General features: G+C 43.5%; 1 protein-coding gene across 1 annotated transcript in view; it reads left to right on the forward strand.

The window, feature by feature from the left end:
• The window catches only part of shtn1 (shootin 1), a 41,067-nt gene that overhangs the window by 16,367 nt on the left and 4,097 nt on the right, over positions 1-20,603 (forward strand). Inside the window, exons 5-13 of the mRNA XM_088304018.1 lie at positions 5,032-5,194; positions 5,901-5,998; positions 6,998-7,079; positions 7,244-7,338; positions 7,412-7,558; positions 9,211-9,364; positions 10,556-10,676; positions 16,759-16,838; positions 17,846-17,946. Of these exons, the coding sequence (XP_088160144.1) occupies positions 5,032-5,194; positions 5,901-5,998; positions 6,998-7,079; positions 7,244-7,338; positions 7,412-7,558; positions 9,211-9,364; positions 10,556-10,676; positions 16,759-16,838; positions 17,846-17,946 (1,041 nt within the window). The remainder of the gene's footprint in view (positions 1-5,031; positions 5,195-5,900; positions 5,999-6,997; positions 7,080-7,243; positions 7,339-7,411; positions 7,559-9,210; positions 9,365-10,555; positions 10,677-16,758; positions 16,839-17,845; positions 17,947-20,603) is intronic.

Consider the following 20,603-nt stretch of genomic DNA (forward strand, 5'->3'; position numbering starts at 1 on the left):
ACATCTCGTCGAAGTGTTTGTGGAGGTGAATGGGATATCAGGCAAATGAGACCACGCTACCAGTGTCTCCAAATGGTGAACACAAGCATGCTAACAGACAGCTAGCTCCATCCACCAGCCTTCCCTGGAATTTGCAAGGAGCAAAGCCAAAAGTGAAATTTCGCCCAACAGCCGCAAACAAATTTGTTGTCATGCAAGAGGTCGCATCAACACCAAGAAATCAGTTTTGGGCTTTGGCACCGGCAAGAAGAAGGAAACCGTCTTATGGAAAACAGAACACGCGCACTGAACTGAGAAACAATTTTGTCCGATTGTCATCTGGCTAGCAAGCTTAGGTGGATTACAACCCCAGTAAAAGGTACGAAAGTGGACCCTCTCAGCAAATGAGATTAGCTACTGGGACACTATCACTGATAATTGGCAATAAAACTCATTTGGCGTCAAATGATGCAGCAGAAAGCAGACAAAATTTCTGTGTTTTGTTCATGAATTAGTTTCTGATATTTCTGAAAAAGTTGAGATGATCACTGCTGAAATTTTATTCATAAATTTTACATTTTTTGTAAATGTCACAATTTGCGCTGAGCTCGCCGGTTTACAACCAGTCCAGAAACAGTCTTGAGCCCAGCTTGTATTTATTTTATTCGAGTGCAGTTCATTCTCATGTTTGTTGTTGAATTCATGTAACCCAAATGTTTTTTTTTTAATTTTCTCATACCCACCGTTGCTTACTTACTTTCAATTGTACAAATTTTGTATATATACATATATATATATATATATATATATATATATATATAGTGCTTTTTTAACTAATTAATCACTAAAAAATTCCATGATTAATTGTGATTAATCCCATTTTTAACTACTATTTTTTGCAACGCTTATAAGAGATATTTACTTGAATAATATCTTGGAATTGATGCAAAATTACCAAATATTTAATTCAAAGACTGTTCTAATAGCTTTCTTGGATTCTTGAATACGATCTAAATGGCGACATGTTTACAGGCTTTGTTTTTCTCGAAACATTTCTCAAAACTGCTCACAAGCGCCACACTCCAGCAGTGTTGGTTTGCAAGGCCCACATACACATATCTATCTATATATGTATAGGCATTATACATACAAGGCGTGTGATTGGTTTCCGGCGCGAGATCGACCAATCAGAGCACAAGTCGATTCAATCCGTGAGAGGATCGGCTTCACATCATCGCAACAGCACGTCAATGCACATTTGAACGTTCGGTTTGCAAACTCGTAACATTATTCAAATGTGTCGTTCAGATTGTCAGGGTTAAAGGTGGATAAATAGCCGTGTTCAGAAACTGAGCATAGTTTGCGCACAACACGACGAAACCTCGGCAAAATTTGAAAAACAAAATATTTGTTTAAGTTTGTCATAAAACAACTAGAATCTCATATTGCAATTTATTAAAAGGTCTTTGTTGATTGTGCAAAGTGAAAGTTAGGCCATGATTTCTTCTGGCGACAGTGGTTCTTCGTGGTTTTAAAAGAAGAGGGAAACGTAAAGAACGTGACCACCAAGAAGAAGAAGAAGAAGAAGAAGAATGCAACAAAGAAGCAGCAGCAGTAAAGTGTTTAAAAGTGCATTGATCAACCAGGATTGTGCCTTTGACTAAATTGCACCACGGGATTCCAGTTAAAATAAGACAATCCATCCATCTGTACCGCTTCTCCTCACAAGTGTCAAGGGGGCGCTGGAGCCTATCCCAGCTGTCTTTGGGCAGTAGGCGGCGCACACCCTGAATTGGTTGCCAGCCAATCGCAGGGCACACAATAAACGAACAACCATCCGCGCCTAGGGGCAATTTAGAGTATCCAATCAACCTGCATGATTTTGGAATGTGAGAGGAAACCAGAGTACCCGAAGAAAACCCACGCAAGTACGGGGAGAACATGCAAACGCCATTATTATTATTATTATTAGTAGTAGTAGTATTGTGTTATATGTTTTGTGTTAAAGTACAACACTCTGTTCTAGCCATTGTTTCTTTAAAAAGTGCTTCATTAATACATTCGAGTGAAGTTGGAAATATGTGTAAAAATCTTATTAAAATAAATCTCCAAATATAAAATACCGTAATTTCCGGACTACAAGACGCTACTTTTTTCCCAAACTTTCAACCCTGCGGCTTATTCAGTGATGCGGCCAATTTATGTAATTTTTCTAACGGCCGCCAGGGGCGCTCGAGTAGTGTCACGGTTCGCCTTACGGCGAGGAGGAGGTGGACCCAGAGGTGCGAGGAAGCAGGGAAAAGGGTAAACTAAAGGGAATTTATTAAATTAATCAATGAGGACAAATAACATGGCGTGGACAAACAAACGTGGCAGGGTGCAAAATGACTATGACGAACTAAACTTGACTAAACAGAACAAAAACCGAGGAACGAAGACAGTGACAAAAACTAGGGACAAGAGCGGGAGCAAGAGCGGGAGCAAGAGCGGGAGCAAGAGCGGGAGCGAAGCGAGAACATGAGCGTGAACGAGATCAGGGAGCGGTCGTGACAGTCCAAATGAAGCAGCAGGAGTAATGTTCCGACAATGGGTTGTCGGAGTGAGGTGTTTAAATAGTCCAGTCAATAGGGGAGCAGATGGGAATCAGGTGTGTTGATGATAACGGGGAACAGGTGCGTGGCTGGTGAGACAGAGTGCTGAGGGGAAACGCCCTACTCAGCTGACAAACATAAACAAAAGTGCACATGGTAGGAAAGTGACAAAAACAATAACAAAAGCACATGCAGACGAAAACAATGACAAAAACCCCTGTCATGCCCGACGCGGATCATGACAAGTAGAAAAGATAAGATTAAGACCGGTGGAATATATGCGTCGAGGAAGACTGCAACTTCTTGTCTTGTGCATAAATGAAATTAGCGTGAACATACCCTCATCATGGAAAATGCAAAAAGAAAGGCATATGACGCAGCTTTCAAGCTAAAAGCAATCGAGCTGTCCGATAAAGAAGGAAACAGAGCTGCTGCACGTAAACTTGGCATAAACGAATCGATAGTGAGACGCTGAAAACGGCAGCGGGAAGAACTGGAGCAATGTAAAAAGACGAAAAAAGCTTTCAATGGTTATAAAGGCAGTTGTCCCGAACTGGAAAACATTCTAGAAGATTGGGTGAACACACAGAGAGCAGATGGCCGAGGTGTTTCGACTGTGCAGATCAGACTGAAAGTTATATTATTAAAACTTTGAAAACAGTCTCTGTGTACCGTCTTTCTTTGTAAGTATGTTTACATGTTTTAATGTGGGCACGTGCGGCTTATATGCGGGTGCGGCTTGTGTATGCACAGCATCGGGTTTCCCCTCAAAATGTAGTGGGTGCGGCTTATAGTCAGGTGCGCTCTACAGTCCGGGGATTGCGGTTCTGTATTTCCTGTTGCTGATACATAAATTGAAGTCCGCTTTATTATCCTTTTTTTTTGTGTGTGTTCAATGACGTGTTGTACATATCAAAGCTAAAATGCCTCAAATATGATTAATTAAACACCATAAATTGAATAAAAGTTTAACTGGACTCAAGCCTCTCAACATTTCAGAGGCATTCAAATGAAAATACTTACGCGATATTTGATGTTTTTGTTTTGATAAAAAGAACAAGTGAAAGCTTGTGATAATACCTCGTTGTGTCTTGGTATATTATTCCCAATGTTCATTTTGCATCTGTTGATGCGCATTATAAATGTTATTTCATGCACTATTTTGCTTCAAAGAAAAAGGCCTTCCAGCTTGTCTCACTGGGGATGCATTAAATGTTAATTTATGGCTGTTCTTTCCCATCTTCTCTACAATTTACTTTTCTTTTCTTTAATAACATCATTGCAGTCATCTACAGTATTTCCAATAGGCTACATTTGTGCTTTTCTCAGGAATGGCCTTCTTATTTGTTACATGGCTGTCCTGATGATTGAACTTTTTGAATATGGCAGCATAATATGCCTGCTTCATGTTGAATAGATCAATCTGAAAATATGATGATGAAATGTTCTGAAATGTTTGATGCAAATACGAATAACTCCGCCCCCCCCAAAAAAATCATTACGCATAAAAGGAGAAAATCATTCTTCAACTGTGTAGTCCTCTAATGGTTTATGTTTTTCCTACACTTGCTTTTGCATGTGTCCTGCCATTATGACTGATTGCAGGGCAAAAGAAAATGCGAAACAGCTCATCTGCCCTGTCGTGCAGCTACCTTATTTTGTTGTGCTCGATTTTCCTGATTGTAATACAAACCCACTGCCACTTCACACATTTGAAAATTTTAATATGAGTACCTGAATGTATAAGTGACGTTGTCTTATGTTTCATTAAATCAAAACAGTTGTGAATTTAATATATCACTGTGATACACTGAAAACACAAATCACTGTACGTGACATGAAGCAAATGTTTGTCTCAGGTTTTCCATATAAGGTTTTTTTATTCATCTATTGAATAATTATTTTAATCTTGTTATGTTCCTACAACTCAAGTCGGCAATTAGTTCAGCAAGTCATCATATTAACAAAATTCATTGCAGATTCACAATCAAGGACATAAATTTTGTAGTGTTGTCTGTGACTATAAGTAGACATTTTCGTGCTTGAACAGGCATCATTACATATTATGCAGTAAAATATCTCCACATATCATGTTGTGTTCTTGGAAGATGAACTACCATCAAGGAATAATAAAATGAATATTATACAAGAATATGAATAATAATTTTCGGTTGGCAACAAGTGTAAGTGCAGATTTTTTTTACTTTATGACAACCACCACGTTGGTCAACCAGCTTAACATTACGTTAGGATTTTTACATAACAAACCCTCTCAACACATATAACACACACACACACACACACACACCCAATGGAATGATGGCATTCCTTTTTTGGGGGGTTAAGGTTTAGTGTAATTTCTTTTTGTTAGTGTTATTAAATACTTTCCAAATTAATTTGCCATTGTGAAACTATGTACTTACATTTCTCTTTTTCAATTTTCTGCATTTCATCCCTGCAGTTGAACCATCAGAAACGCTCCCTAAAACGAAAGAGCATGATGTTGCTGTCTCAACTTAACCCAGGGACCATCAGCGAGATAAACCTTGAGGCTGAAGATGGAGAAGGTGACGAGCTAAATGCTGCCAACTGCTTGTCAACCGCGTGCCAGACCAAAATTTCAGGTGCAAAATTTCTCCCAAGATAAAGTGTACAATACAGTATGATGGGAACAGCATTTTGTTTGTTTTAAACACAGACACACAAAACATACACAATTCTTCTTTGAGCTTACTGTATTTTCTGGACTATAAGCCGCTACTTTTTTCCTAGATTTTGAACCATGCGGCTAATACAACGATGCTGCTTTTCTGTGGATTTTTCTTTCACTGGTTGGGGCGCTCTATATTTCCGAAAATACGCTAAATAAATCTTGATTTTTTTTTCTCTTGGGTCTGTTCTCTTTTAATTAGCAAAGTTGTTGCCGTGTTAAAAGGCACTGTTTTGACAATCTGTTTATGTACCGTCATGTGCATTCACTGTCCAAAATCGAATATCAAATTATTATTTTCAACAAAAACTACGGCTTCTACCCTGGTGTGGCCTATATGTTTTTTTGTTGTTGTTATTTCCCCCCAAAAAGAGTTGCAGCTGCTTATATACAGGTGCGCCTTATAGTCCGGTAAAATATGGTGATTCAACTACTGACCAAATGTAAATTGTCTTGGTATGTAATTCATTCTGATATAATGTAATGTAATGTGTCTACATTTTCATGCATCCTCTTGTTGTCTCAAAAACTGCATGGACAGTATGCATCGGTACACGGCTGGTGCCTCATATATTCTAGATTTAGTGTCAATTTTAAGAGTATTGTTTTCTTTTTGTCAGAGCTTCAAAGTAAATTGCAGTTGACATTGAAGGAGAAAGATCACATATGTGATAATCTTGCCATGCTGAATGAACAACTTGAGGAAACAAGGCAAGAAGTAAGTGAAGCCCTGCGTTTTTATGGTTAGGCATTTGGAGAGGATGAAAAAAGAATTGTGTAGATTTTGCAGATTTTTGGGGGACGAACCACCCTCAGGGTTCCCACGCATCCTGTACAACCTTGAAAATATCCACTAACAGCCACGCTGCCTTGGGGGCATATAAAGGAAGTCAAAGTGAATCATGACCATTATGAAAAACACAGAACATTTGCACCTACATGTTAATGCGCGTGTACACTTGCATGCGTGTAGACGCGCCTGGGTCGTCTAAATCAAAATGCCATGGCTGATTTAATTATTTTTTATTTATTTATTTATTTTTTTTGTGGAGGGCAGGGTGGAATTTGTCAATGGGTACTAACAAAATGATGGGAAGGCTAAAGTCTGTTCCTAAACTTACATGGCAATCTTTGAAATTCAGTTTAGATTATGTTGTGGATTCTTCTGGGACAGTCTCACAAATTTTCATTGATGTGACACATAGTAGCAACATTTTATCTGCTTATTAAAAGTTGCAACTCAACTCATTCTTCATTAAGACAATAACGTAAAAGGCACTGCCAAAAACAGCAAAGGATTTCATCAAAGATGAAACAGGAAGGTTGGAAAGTCAATATCCAGACTTGAACCCTATCAAGCATTTGTGCTACTTGCTAGAGAGGTGACTAATTGGACCAACGCTCCAAAACAAACAACACCCAAAAAAAAAAAAAATAATCGACACTATCTTTTATGTTGTGTAACCAATTCAGATGTAAGTACTTGGAAATAAAAGCTGAAATGTTGATTTCTTGTCAGATATCCATATGTCTCATATAATTATTTGTATTTTTCACATTCACATTATGAGTCCGCACACTTCTTCCTCTTGAATTTGACTGACGAACGACTAATGGATTACCGCTGCAGTGCTAACCACTGATTGACTGCACTTCCTCTGACCCTTCAATGTTTGCAGTAAATTCAACCTTTGTACATTCGTTTTTCTATTTGCAGCTGGTGGAAGAAAAAGGCACAAACGCTGTTATAATGGCCGAGACAGTGAAGCAAAAGAAGCTACTGAGAAAATATAACAGAGGTTAGAGCGGGAGGGTTGGGGTTGAATGAAATAAAAGTTTGAAAAAAAATGTGAAAGTGTCGTGAATCTGAATATCGCTCACAATGTTAGTATTGGTTGCTGATTGATTACTCTTACAGTACATCTTACTAATTAAAATAAAACAATGTGTGAATTCTGTCCAGTCTCTAAGCTTGCTGTGGAGGAATTCGAAGCCTTACAGGACACCTTGAACCTAGAGCGGGACTTGAGAGAGGGGGCAGAGAACTTTGCCAGATCAGTGAGTTATATTGCAATTTCTGTGTGTTCTTGCAAACTTCGAACTAATTTCGCAATGGTGGTGGTTGTTTTAGATGGTTGTTGAGCAAAAGATGCTTAAGAGACAGAGCCAGATCTTGATGGAGAGCACCTCACCGAGCCATGCTCTACAGGAGGCTCTCAACCAGGTTACATCACTGACAAAGGATTTGGAAACGTTGAAGCAGGAGCACCAGAGCCAGGTAGAACTGACACTTGACTTGGGATATGGATGGAAAAGCAAGAGTGGGGAAACCAGACTCTTGACATATTTTAAACTCAAAGGCATAAGTCAAGTTAGTCTTGCGTTGAACCAGCGTATGGAGATTCTGCTCACGTGTTGAACATGTGTCACACAGTGCATCAGCCATCCTGGATTTCAGAATTCAGGCATTATGTACTCAGGGTACAAAGTTACTTGGTACTCTGCATAGTTTGTTTTACAGGGTGGCAGTCGCCACCCCTACCAAATGCACCCCTACTTTTGGTAATGAATCTATCAAAGCTGAATTCAGAGTGTGTTCTCCATAGTGTGCATAAATGTTTTAATCGCCACTTTAGAATTCACTCCCACTCCGAGACCTCCAAGTCAAGTGCATTTTATCTGAACACAGAAAGTTGGGTAAGATATGATTTATTTGCGGTTGGTCTATTGATGGTCTGTTGAGTGTTTGATCTTATTTGAAATGTACAGAGGTGGCCATTCGTCAGTGCTTTAGTCCGTCTGTGAGTCCTCGTCAGTATTTCAATGTGGAATTAAACATGTATTCTGCAATCCCTCGTTTTCCGCGGTAAATTTGGAATCCCCAAAGAAAAGTGAAGAACTGCAAAGTAGAGGTTGAGTTTTTCATTGTTATTTTTTAGTTTTGTCTTTTTTATTCAAGTTAAGACTATATTACGCCATTGTCATCAACTGAATAATCCATTCATTCAAATTAATTTAACACTAACTATGATGCTGACTGGGTTGCTAGGTTGGCGTGAATGAAACAAAAACCCTCTTTTTTTTTCTTTCTTCTCGTCACGGAAGAGGTTTGTCAGTATGCTCATTTTTATAAATACTATTGTGAAGTAACGCAAAATGTTTTGACTAAATATAAGCGGGCGGCACGGTGGGCGACTGGTTAGCACGATGCCCTCTCAGTGCAGAGGTTGCGGGATCGATTCCCGCTCCGGCCTTCCTGTGTGGAGTTTGCATGTTCTCCACGTGCCTGCGCGGATTTTCTCTGGGTACTCCGGTTTCCTCCTACATTCTAGAAACATGCATGGCAGGTTGATTGGACACTCTATATTGTGTCTCATTACATTGTGGAATAGAATAACACACAAACACGCATGAGTGAAAACATAACCTCGGAGTTAGCAAAACATTTTCCACATAAAGGAAAGCATTTAAGAACATGCCCAGTAATGAACGGCAGAAGCTTGGCCTCGAACCAACTCCCACCTCCATTGGCTTAAAGATAAAAACAATTAAAGCGGAGTGGGATCACTGATCTTTGTTGGTGCCATACAGAAGGTGAACATACCCCTCATTTGATGAACAATTGGAACTTGGAAAAGGTTCCAGAAAATGGGTTGGAGAGCAGGCAACTGAAGGTCAGCGGGCATCTACCCACAACTATTTAACACCAATTAGCACTACAGGAGCTGCCATGAAAAATATGATCGAAACATTTCATTTTGGACATTTTTTTCCTAGATTGAACTGAATTGAAGTGACGTTTGGTTGAAACGTGTGTACGGTAAAACAATATAATCATACTGTCAGATCCTTATCGTGCTGTTTGTGCAGTGAAAGATCAATCCAGTCGAAAAAAGCTCGCACCTACAAAATGTTTGTTTGTGTGTTCAGATAAAGAAACTGGAAGACAAATTGAGTAGTTGTGAGATGCTAAAGGAACTGACAGCCTTGAGGTGTAAACTTGAGATTGTAGAGGAAGAGAAGAGGGAGTGCAGTGATGAGTGCTCCAAGGCCCAAGTGGAGGTCAAGGATCTGAGGTTTACAGGTAAGAACATATTTACAACCATGAAAACAAGCTGCATTGTGGCAACGACGCGATGCCATTTTGGGTGGGCTTCAGTATCACTAAAAAAAAAAAAATCAGCAACAATTATAATCATTTGTTTAATTTAACTTGAGTACAACTACATACCTAGATTTTTAATTACCGTATTGTAAAAGTAAATGTCACTCACACAGCACATCAGCAACAATTCCAACTATAAATATATATATATATATATATATATACATATATATATATATATATATATATATATATATACATATATATATATATATATATATATATATATATATATACATATATATATATATATAAAACAATTAAATGTTAGGCAAGCCCCCTCTCTGTCCATTTTTAAAAATTGTTTGAAGACACATTTTTATTCTTTAGCTTTCGACTTGACATGAGACTGTGACTGTTCTGCTGTTCCTCTGGTATCTATTGTAATTGATGTAATTGTGTTTATGTGTTTTAATTTGTGTTCTAATTACCTGCTAATTTAGAGGACGGCATATGGAAAGCGCTTTGTTAGAGCTTCAGCTCATTTGGGAAATGCGCTATATATTAAAAAAAAATGTATAGTATTGTATTCGATTATTTTCTCGTCTCTTTGGTATGGTGAATGTAAACCAGGGGTGACTGACCTTATTAAAATTGATAATTATATCTCAGATACAGATGAATGCAAAGGGCTACCACAGTTCAGTTTGATACACACTTTTAAAATAACAAATTTGTTTCCATTTTTTTTTAATGCTTAATCAAAAACAGTAATTCTTGTATCACAATTTCTGATCATGATTCTCATTTTTTGTTACAATAATTAGTGAAACGATACATATCAAGCATTTTGCGACACTTCATTTCTATAAATCTTTGCCTGTATTTGCATTTCGAAACAACATTCCTTGAAAATCACAATGTTTCATCACAGGTGAGCTATTTTAGAACAGAGTCGTGGGCTACTCCTGCGGTCCTTGGGGGGGCCTACTTGGTGACCCCTAATCTAAACTAAGCCATCCTAGTTCAGTTTGCAATTTCTGTTTTTGAAGGGCGGTGTTGATATCACCACCACGTTGATTGCATAAGCTTCATGGATTTAACAACAGTAACTATATCTGTATAGTATCACTGTATCCATTGTATCTATTTTGTCATCCGATTGGTCAGTTGAAGAACTTCAAAAGAAACTAAAAACAGCTACCAGTCCACAACTTCCATTACCTCCATGTCCACCACCACCACCACCACCACCACCTCTTTCAACCTTAGCAGACTTCAATCCACTCAGGTAACTTTTGAATGATGTCAACAGGCTGATTTCTTTCTGATCGACTGTGTTATAAAAAGTCTGCACACCCATGCTCAAAAGCCAGGTTTTTGTGGTATAGAAAAAAATTACGCCAAGATAAAAACTTTTCAACGCTTTTTCTACCACAAATGTGACCTGTAACCTGTACAACTCATTATCTAAAAGAGCAAACTTGTCAGGTTCGCCGGTAGGCGAGGAGGAGGTGGACCCAGAGGTGCGAGGAAGCAGGGAAAAGGGTAAACTAAAGGGAATTTATTAAATTAATCAAATGAGGACAAACAACATGGCATGGACAAACAAACGTGGCAGGGTGCAAAATGACTAAGACGAACTAAACGTGACTAAACAGAACAAAAGCCGAGGAACAAGACAGTGACAAAAACCAGGGACATGAGAGGGAGCGAGAGCAAGAACATGGCCGTGAAGGAGATCAGGGAGCGGTCGTGACAGTCCAAACGGAGTAGCAGGAGTAATGTTCCGACCATGGGTTGTCGGAGTGAGGTGTTTAAATAGTCCAGTCAATAGGGGAGCAGATGGGAATCAGGTGTGTTGATGATAACGGGGAACAGGTGCGTGGCTGGTGAGACAGAGTGCTGGGGGGAAACGCCCTACTCAGCTGACAAACATAAACAAAAGTGCACATGGTAGGAAAGTGACAAAAACAATAACAAAAGCACATGCAGACGAAAACAATGACAAAAACCCCTGTCATGCCCGACGCGGATCATGACAGTACCCCCCCCTCAAGGGACGGATTCCAGACGTCCCACAAAAAGAAAACCATGTCCAAAAACGAGGGTGGGCGGAAGGGGTCGGGCGGTGGGTCAACGACCCGTGATCGAAACCGGTCTGGCGGATGTCCGGGAGGCCAGACCAGCGAGTCCTTTCGTGGCCATTCAGGCGGCCGTCCGGGAGGCCAGATCCATGAGTCCACCCGTGGCCGTTCAGGCGGACGTCCGGGCGCACCCGGGACAGGAACGTGGAGCGGGGGCTGGTCGTCGAACCCCGCCGAGACAGGAATGTGGAGCGGCGGCTGGTCGTCGAGTCCCGCCGAGACAGGGACGTGGAGCGGCGGTTGGTCGTCGAGCCCCTCCGAGTCAGGGACGTGGAGCGGCGATTGGTCGTCGAGCCCCGCCGAGACAGGGACGTGGAGCGGCGGCTGGTCGTCGAGCCCCGCCGAGACAGGGACGTGGAGCGGCGGCTGGTCGTCGAGCCCCGCCGAGACAGGGACGTGGAGCGGCGGCTGGTCGTCGAGCCCCGCCGAGACAGGAACGTGGAGCGGCGGATCGTCGAGCACCGCCGAGGCAGCAACGGGAAGCAGCGGCGTTTCGTCGGACGCCGCCGAGGCAGGAACTTGGGACGGGCGCAGAGCGTGCGCCGTCGAAACGTGGACTTGGGGCGGACGCACGACGTGCTCCGTCGGAATGTGGACTTGAGACGGACGTACGGCGTGCTCCGCTGGAACGTGGACTTGAGACGGACGTACGGCGTGCTCCGCCGGAACGTGGACTTGAGACGGACGCACGGCGTGCTCCGCCGGAACGTGGACTTGAGACGGACGCACGGCGTGCTCCGCCGGAACGTGGACTTGAGACGGACGCACGGCGTGCTCCGCCGGAACGTGGACTTGAGACGGACGCACGACGTGCTCCGCCGAGACGTGAACTTGGGACGGATGCAGGGAGCGCTCCGCCTGAACATGGACTTGAGGCGGGCGCAGGACATGCTCCGCCGGGACATGAGCTTGAGGCGGACGCAGGACATGCTCCGCCGGGACATGAGCTTGAGGCGGACGCAGGACATGCTCCGCCGGGACATGAGCTTGAGGCGGACGCAGGACGTGCTCCGCCGGGACATGAGATTGAGGCGGACGCAGGACGTGCTCCGCCGGGACATGAGCTTGAGGCGGACGCAGGACGTGCTCCGCCGGGACATGAGCTTGAGGCGGACGCAGGACGTGCTCCGCCGGGACATGAGCTTGAGGCGGACGCAGGACGTGCTCCGCCGGGACATGAGCTTGAGGCGGACGCAGGACGTGCTCCGCCGGGACATGAGCTTGAGGCGGACGCAGGACGTGCTCCGCCGGGACATGAGCTTGAGGCGGACGCAGGACGTGCTCCGCCGGGACATGAGCTTGAGGCGGACGCAGGACGTGCTCCGCCGGGACATGAGCTTGAGGCGGACGCACGACGTGCTCCGCCGGAACGTGAACTTGGGACGGAGGCAAGGCGCCGGAACGGGGCTCAGCAGCTGGCGGGGAGCCGGGACGGGACTCAGCAGCTGGCGGGGAGCCGGGCCGGGGCTCAGCAGCTGGCGGGGAGCCGGGCCGGGGCTCAGCAGCTGGCGAGGAGCCGGGCCGGGGCTCAGCAGCTGGCGAGGAGCCGGGCCGGGGCTCAGCAGCTGGCGAGGAGCCGGGCCGGGGCTCAGCAGCTGGCGAGGAGCCGGGCCGGGGCTCAGCAGCTGGCGAGGAGCCGGGACGGGGCTCAGCAGCTGGCGAGGAGCCGGAGTGGTACTCTGGAGGTTGCAGCTGGTGAGGGACCGGCACTGGATGCTGCAGCTGACGTGGAAGCGGCGTGGATTGCTGCAGCTGACGTGGAAGCGGCGTGGATTGCTGCAGCTGACGTGGAAGCGGCGTGGATTGCTGCAGCTGACGTGGAAGCGGCGTGGATTGCTGCAGCTGACGTGGAAGCGGCGTGGATTGCTGCAGCTGACGTGGAAGCGGCGTGGATTGCTGCAGCTGACGTGGAAGCGGCGTGGATTGCTGCAGCTGACGTGGAAGCGGCGTGGATTGCTGCAGCTGACGTGGAAGCGGCGTGGATTGCTGCAGCTGACGTGGAAGCGGCGTGGGTTGCTGCAGCTGACGTGGAAGCGGCGTGGGTTGCTGCAGCTGACGTGGAAGCGGCGTGGATTGCTGCAGCTGACGTGGAAGCGGCGTGGATTGCTGCAGCTGACGTGGAAGCGGCGTGGATTGCTGCAGCTGACGTGGAAGCGGCGTGGATTGCTGCAGCTGACGTGGAAGCGGCGTGGATTGCTGCAGCTGACGTGGAAGCGGCGTGGGTTGCTGCAGCTGACGTGGAAGCGGCGTGGGTTGCTGCAGCTGACGTGGAAGCGGCGTGGGTTGCTGCAGCTGACGTGGAAGCGGCGTGGGTTGCTGCAGCTGGCGTGGAAGCGGCATGGTCTGCGCAGCTGGCGTGGAGGCGGCATGGGTTGCTGCAGCTGGCGTGGAGGCGACGAGGGTTGCCGCAGCTGGCGTGGAGGCGACGGCGGGCCGGGCGCAGCCGAGACGGGGAACCTGATCCCTATCAGCCTGCCGCCATAGGGAATCAGGGGAACGGGCGACACGAGGGACAGAGACTAAAGGTGCTGGTGAACGTGAGCTATGGGATGCCAAGGGGACGTGATCAGGTGCGGAAACCGACGGAGGATAAGGCATGCCTAGAAGAGTGAAAATATTTTTGTAGAAGGATTCGTGGTCAAACTCTTTGTCTGTAATCAAGTGGGGCGGAATGACGGGTTGACGATCAATGCTAAGATCCTGGAACGCAAGGGGAGAAACAGACGTGGTACAAGAGGCGGAACCTTCCGGAAGGGCACGGGGCTGGTCGGCAGGCTGATGAGGGCGGTTGTCCGAGTGGCGGCATCCATGACGCCGCCATGAGCCCCTCGCTGGGTCCGGGTTTGGTCGGACCATTCTGTCAGGCTTCGGTCGCCGGTCGGCGAAGAGGGGGGTGGTCTCAAAACGGTCAAAAGAAAAAGGTGACGGAAATTGTTCGGGGGGAGGACAGTGACGGATCCTAACGGAATCTGTGTCATGCTGGGCATACAACTGGTCATAAATGTATTCAAAGTCATCCTCGTGATCTGAGTCTACTATAATGTGAGGTGGTGTAATTGCATTGCGCTCAAAATCTTCTTGGTAATCTGAATCTATAATAAAATGGGGAGGTATGACAGGTGGGTAATCCTTAACATTATCATGAAACGCAGGGGAGAAAACCGGTGGGGAACGAAAAATAGAACCTACGTGAAGGACGCGGGATTGGTCGGCAGGCTGAGGGGGGTAGTCCGAGCGGCGACGACGATGACGTCGCCGAGAGCTTCCCGCTGGGTCCGTGGTTGGTCGGAACATTCTGTCAGGTTCGCCGGTAGGCGAGGAGGAGGTGGACCCAGAGGTGCGAGGAAGCAGGGAAAAGGGTAAACTAAAGGGAATTTATTAAATTAATCAAATGAGGACAAACAACATGGCATGGACAAACAAACGTGGCAGGGTGCAAAATGACTAAGACGAACTAAACGTGACTAAACAGAACAAAAGCCGAGGAACAAGACAGTGACAAAAACCAGGGACATGAGAGGGAGCGAGAGCAAGAACATGGCCGTGAAGGAGATCAGGGAGCGGTCGTGACAGTCCAAACGGAGTAGCAGGAGTAATGTTCCGACCATGGGTTGTCGGAGTGAGGTGTTTAAATAGTCCAGTCAATAGGGGAGCAGATGGGAATCAGGTGTGTTGATGATAACGGGGAACAGGTGCGTGGCTGGTGAGACAGAGTGCTGGGGGGAAACGCCCTACTCAGCTGACAAACATAAACAAAAGTGCACATGGTAGGAAAGTGACAAAAACAATAACAAAAGCACATGCAGACGAAAACAATGACAAAAACCCCTGTCATGCCCGACGCGGATCATGACAAAACTAAAATAAACAACTAAGATAATGTTGTTATCCATATAGCTGGGTCGGTGTTTGGAATTAACCAATCACATTCAAATTCATGTTAAATGGGACTCTGCAGATTTTCCACAACTGCCTTAATTGAAAGATCATGGATTCGCCCCCCCCCCAAAAAAAATAAAATTCCGCTGTTCTTTCAGGCTCTTCCTGAAAATTTTGAAGTCACAAGATGTGGTCAGCAGAGGCACAGCATCAGCAGGATCTCATTATTCAAATGCATCACTCTGGCACAAAGTAATTTGCAAAGCATTGAATAGTCGACACATACTCCCATGCGTCAGAGCTAGGCGTCACTGATCAAATATGAGCCCCACGGCTGAGAAAGTCCACGAGCCTGTCTGCTTCTCCCGATTCCGTTCTCAAAGCCGAAATGAATTTTTTTTTTTTTTACAAAGCATATGGAAAATAAAATCCTTTGATAGGGGGACGCCATGCACAACAATTTCAAGTGTGCTCCTGGCATGTTGTCAAACTCATAGCAACTATTTTTTCTGGTTGTCTGAACGTTTTGCAATTTGAGTCCATGATTTTTCTATAAATGTTTGTAGAAATCAGTGTTGCAGGTGTAGTGAGTTAGTGGGCTGGAACTGCGGAAAAATGAAAATTGATTCTGACTTTTGTCATGATATTTAATTCATGGGATTACTTAATTTTTTACTATATAGCACAATAGACCAGTAAACAAGTCCGAAATGAACAGTAATGAACAGCACACGTGATGTCACAGGGATTAAGCGAAGCGGTCCAAAATGTCCAATATGCATGCGTGTTTTGATAATTAATCGATTTGACTGACTCATTGAATGCTGGAAAATGAATTTTAACCGGCCTTTTACTTTAAGTCTACTTCTTGGTGATGAATTCCTTCTTTAATGGCGAGATCCATGAGTGGAACAATGTGATGTCTGGTGAACAGTATTATTACAACTCAGAACTGGAATGGGAGCGTGAACGGAAGATCAGCGTTAAAAAAAAAATCAACGAGGGGCTGGTCCGAGTGTGGGTGTGGTCCGGGTTGGATAAGCGCGAGCCTTATCTTACAAATAAAATACATGTTATCCTGTTTATTTTTTACGCCCCTTTCAAAATTATATTAGTTTCTTTTTCAATTGGGTTTTACAGTCCTAGGTTACATTGCGGTGGAAAAAGTTTTGAAATGATGTTTCAGTGTTTTCTTTTTTTTTTTTTTTCACCACAAAAATCCAGATTTGTAACTGTAGAATTTTTACACTGTCGTTGAATTTCAATTAAAGTGAAAAAAATGAACACGTGTCGCAGCTTTTGAATGTTGAGTCATAAAAACATGATTGATTTGTGTTCTCTCCATAGCTCCCTGCTGTCATTAATCAGAAAGAGACAAAACAGCAGTGATATTCCACTTGTGGTCCACAATTCTCAGAAGAAAGCAGGTACAAAAATTGCAAATGGTTTATTGATTACTCAAAACATTTTCTGTTGTTAAGGAGTAAAAGCCCACAAGACTGATTTTTAGCAAGACAGCCAAATAATAAAACATTTAAACGCACAAACCATTTTTTTCTCCATAATTTAGTCTCTTACAAATCACAAACAGGACAGAGCCACTTTTGAGCATCGTGAGCTTCAATAACTATTGTTCCAACGAACGAGAGTGATTTCACTCATACGACTGTCGTTGACTGGCAGAGGCTTCATGTCGCTGCTTCTTAATGACTGTTGTTTGCATGCATTTTTGCTTGTGGTAGAGCCTCCAACATCCCCTCAAACTTGCGCTGTCCTTTGAGCATGAATTTATGATGCATGCTTGGATGAATGGCCTTAGAATAAAAATGACCTGGATGAATGAGAATATTCATAATTTTTTTTTAAATATCTGTTCCTTAAACTGTTACCGCCATCGTACAATAATCATTTTAATTAATTAATTACGACCAAACCCGACTGTTGGGAAACAGGTAGCCCAGACAACTCCGGCCGGCATGCTGTGCAACTGTGACATCTTCGCTCTTGCAAAGATGTTAATGCTAACGTGTAGTGCACAAGATCTGTCAGACACTTTTGATCTTGCCAGTGATCTTTAACAGTATTCTGGTTAGCTTACACAAGCTAACACACAAGCCACATGTCAACTGCCAGGAGAAATAAGTATGTAAATGTATTTTGAGGGGTACTTTTAGCTACAAATAAACGGTTTGTGTATTCTTCTTCGTACTAACCAGTCTTGCACCGTGCCGCCTAATAAAACTTAATACTCAAACCAGAGCTTCCTTCATAATCATTAAAAACAATTGGTCCTATGAGCTAATAGAACACATAATTGGTATTTCAAGTGTTTGCTAATTATGCATGCAATCAAAATCAGTCATTTTGTTTTTTGACACTATTCCTCCTTCGTGTGTGTTTGCGTGTGTGTGTCTTTTGTGGACGTGTTTTACAGAAGTGGATGTCAGGCAGAAAGCCGTTGAAGAAATGATGAACAGGATCAAGAAAGGAGTTCAGCTTCGGCCTGTCAGCCAGAGACCTAGTAACAGGAGACAGGTTGTTGTTTTTTTTGTTTGAGGATTTAATCATTTGACCACTGTGATACGTTACAGTTCCACTGAAATACAGTAATTTTATTATCATTTCAGTGCGGCTTAAAGTACAGTGTCATGAAATCAGGTTAGCAGCTATTAGGTCCATTGCCAGCAAGCAGATTCGCATCTCTCTTAACACTGTTCACTTTACTGTCCATGACCGAAAGCCCAACTCCTTGCACAGCTTCACTCCCACCCCATGTGTATTATGCAGAGCATAATGATAATGTCTGTGAATAATTTCATTCACCAAGGCCATTTGATTCTCAGAGCACTGAATTGATGGCATCTAATGCTGAGCAGGGCTGATTGATTAAGAAAAAAATATTAATCACGATTGTTTTAGTAATAATCGAAATCACGCTTATTCAAACAATTACTTTTTGGGTGCAAAACCAAAAAAATGTAGAAATGAAATCAATATTAAAACAACTCAAATTAATTTTATGTAAATACATTTAAAAAAAATGTGCAAATGTATACATTTTAGTATGTGTAAAGTCCATTGGAGTTTACTTGCTATACACTTATAAATTGCCATAGAATTTCAATTAATTATACTCACTACAGTATTAGGCAAAGGAGTACTATATTTATATGATAATACATAGTGGATAATCAATTTTTATGATTATGCCAATTTTGTGTTATTTACTTGGAAGTTGTCATTAGAGGTCTGGGTCCTGTTGAGTTCAGGCAGTAGGGAATTTCTCTGCTCTCTCCATTTTTGCAGCTCATTGTTTTCTAACAGGTGACTTCTTCCATGTTGTGCTAAATCTTCAGGATTTTTTTATAGGGACTGCAATTTTACCGTTGTTGCCAATATCATTTGTGTTCTCCAAATAAAGCCACACAGACGTGCTGCGTCTACCTGCTTGTTAACCGGGCACCACTCAGGTGACGGGAGGGACAACACAAAAGAGCCGCAGAGAGAGCAGTGTGTCAGCTCAGTGCTCTGTGCATGTGGTAGTGAGAAGTGGCACAAGGACTCAGTCGGTTACTGCTTCGATAAAATTGCAGCAAGTGCATACAGGAGTGAAACAAAAACTTGTATTGCTCTAATTACACTAATGTTGGTAAATATCAATACCAATGTCTGTATCGATATTATCTTTATTTTGGTCAATCCACCCACCATGATTGGACAGCTGTTGCTGTTGTGTTGGTGTGGAAATCAAGGTCATTTTAGTTTCGGAATTTAAACGATAGTTTTTATTTTGTTTTGAGTTTTTTTTTTTTAATTGAGCTAGTTTTAATTCGTTTTCAGAGTGGCTTTTGTTGTTATTAGTTTTAGTTTTATCTAAAACACTCACTGTATTTTCACATCCGTAAGGTGCACATAAACATCGGAAATTTTCTCCAAAGTGGACGGGGCACCTAATAAATACAGTGTGCCTGGTGTGTGCATGAGTTACAAAATCTCTAAATGTTTTGACTTTGAGCGCTCCGCTTGGCAGCATTGCCTGCCGACACACTGCTTACATGGAGGAAAGGCGCATGTGACGGAGGACAGCATGTGGACTGAAAGAGGATGCTTAAGGCTCGCGTCCATTCGGTATTGTAGTGCAGAAAATGAACTCAGAGCTTGCAATCATTCTGGAAAGCTAGATGAAGAAACTCCAACCACTGGACATCGGAAGTTGGGAGTGGCATGCGAGTGATGGATGACAGATGGCGACTACAGCTTTACTAACACTGGGAAGCAGCCACAGTGCATTGTGTGACAATTTGTGAATGGATTGTGATTGCTAATCATTAGCCACATTAGCCGCTAATACAGGGTAGGGCAAACCTTTTGATTGGCGGGCCACAATGGGTTCTAAAATTTGACAGAGGGGCTGGACCAGGAGTAGATGTTGTGTTTTGGTAACCTCACCTCATCGGAGAAAAAAAAATACATATAATCTTAAATGAAAGTGAACAAAAGTGTTACTGTCAGGTTTAAATGCCCTGACGCCTTTTGGGAGCGCTTACTGAAATAACTTACTAAAGGTAACGGCCGAAATAAAAAGATGGCTGAGAGGCCAGGAGGAACCAGACATGGCGTTCATTTTCACCGGCCGGCGGGAGAAAGAGTGGGACAAAGCGGAAGCGAGCAGGCAGCTCGCCCGCTCGCAGCCGCTCCGCGTGACTCCTCCTTCTCCTCCTCCCACCGGCTCTGCTTTTATTAGCTTGACTCAAGAATCACCAGGAAACAAGAAATTAAAATACAATGAAGGTCTGTTTAGCCTAAACTAAATCACCAAAAGACAGGAGATTAACTAACAATGTATGTCCGATTAGACTAAAACAAAAATGTGAGTGTGTGTGCGTGTGCAATCATTAATGATACAAGTAATATATAAAAACATAATTAGAAATACACAAACTGATTTCATAAAGTTACTAAAGGTTATTGTGATCTTCAGCTTCTCTTACAGTTACAACAATATATGTGTATTTGAAAAACCACAGTATTTAGAAAATAAAACATTAACAATGTTTATTCATTTATTTATTTTTTAAAGTTCTTCGGGCCGGATTAAAATGTTTAACGGGCCGTAGTTTGCCCACACCTGCGCTGATGTTTCCGCTTGCACTGTTTGAGCTTCACTCATAATTTGTGAGGAGCTGCCCGGC

The sequence above is a fragment of the Idiotropiscis lumnitzeri genome, chromosome 9 (genome assembly GCF_059441095.1).
Source record: "Idiotropiscis lumnitzeri isolate Australia: NSW breed Sydney's pygmy pipehorse chromosome 9, RoL_Ilum_1.0, whole genome shotgun sequence".
NCBI lineage: Eukaryota > Metazoa > Chordata > Actinopteri > Syngnathiformes > Syngnathidae > Idiotropiscis > Idiotropiscis lumnitzeri.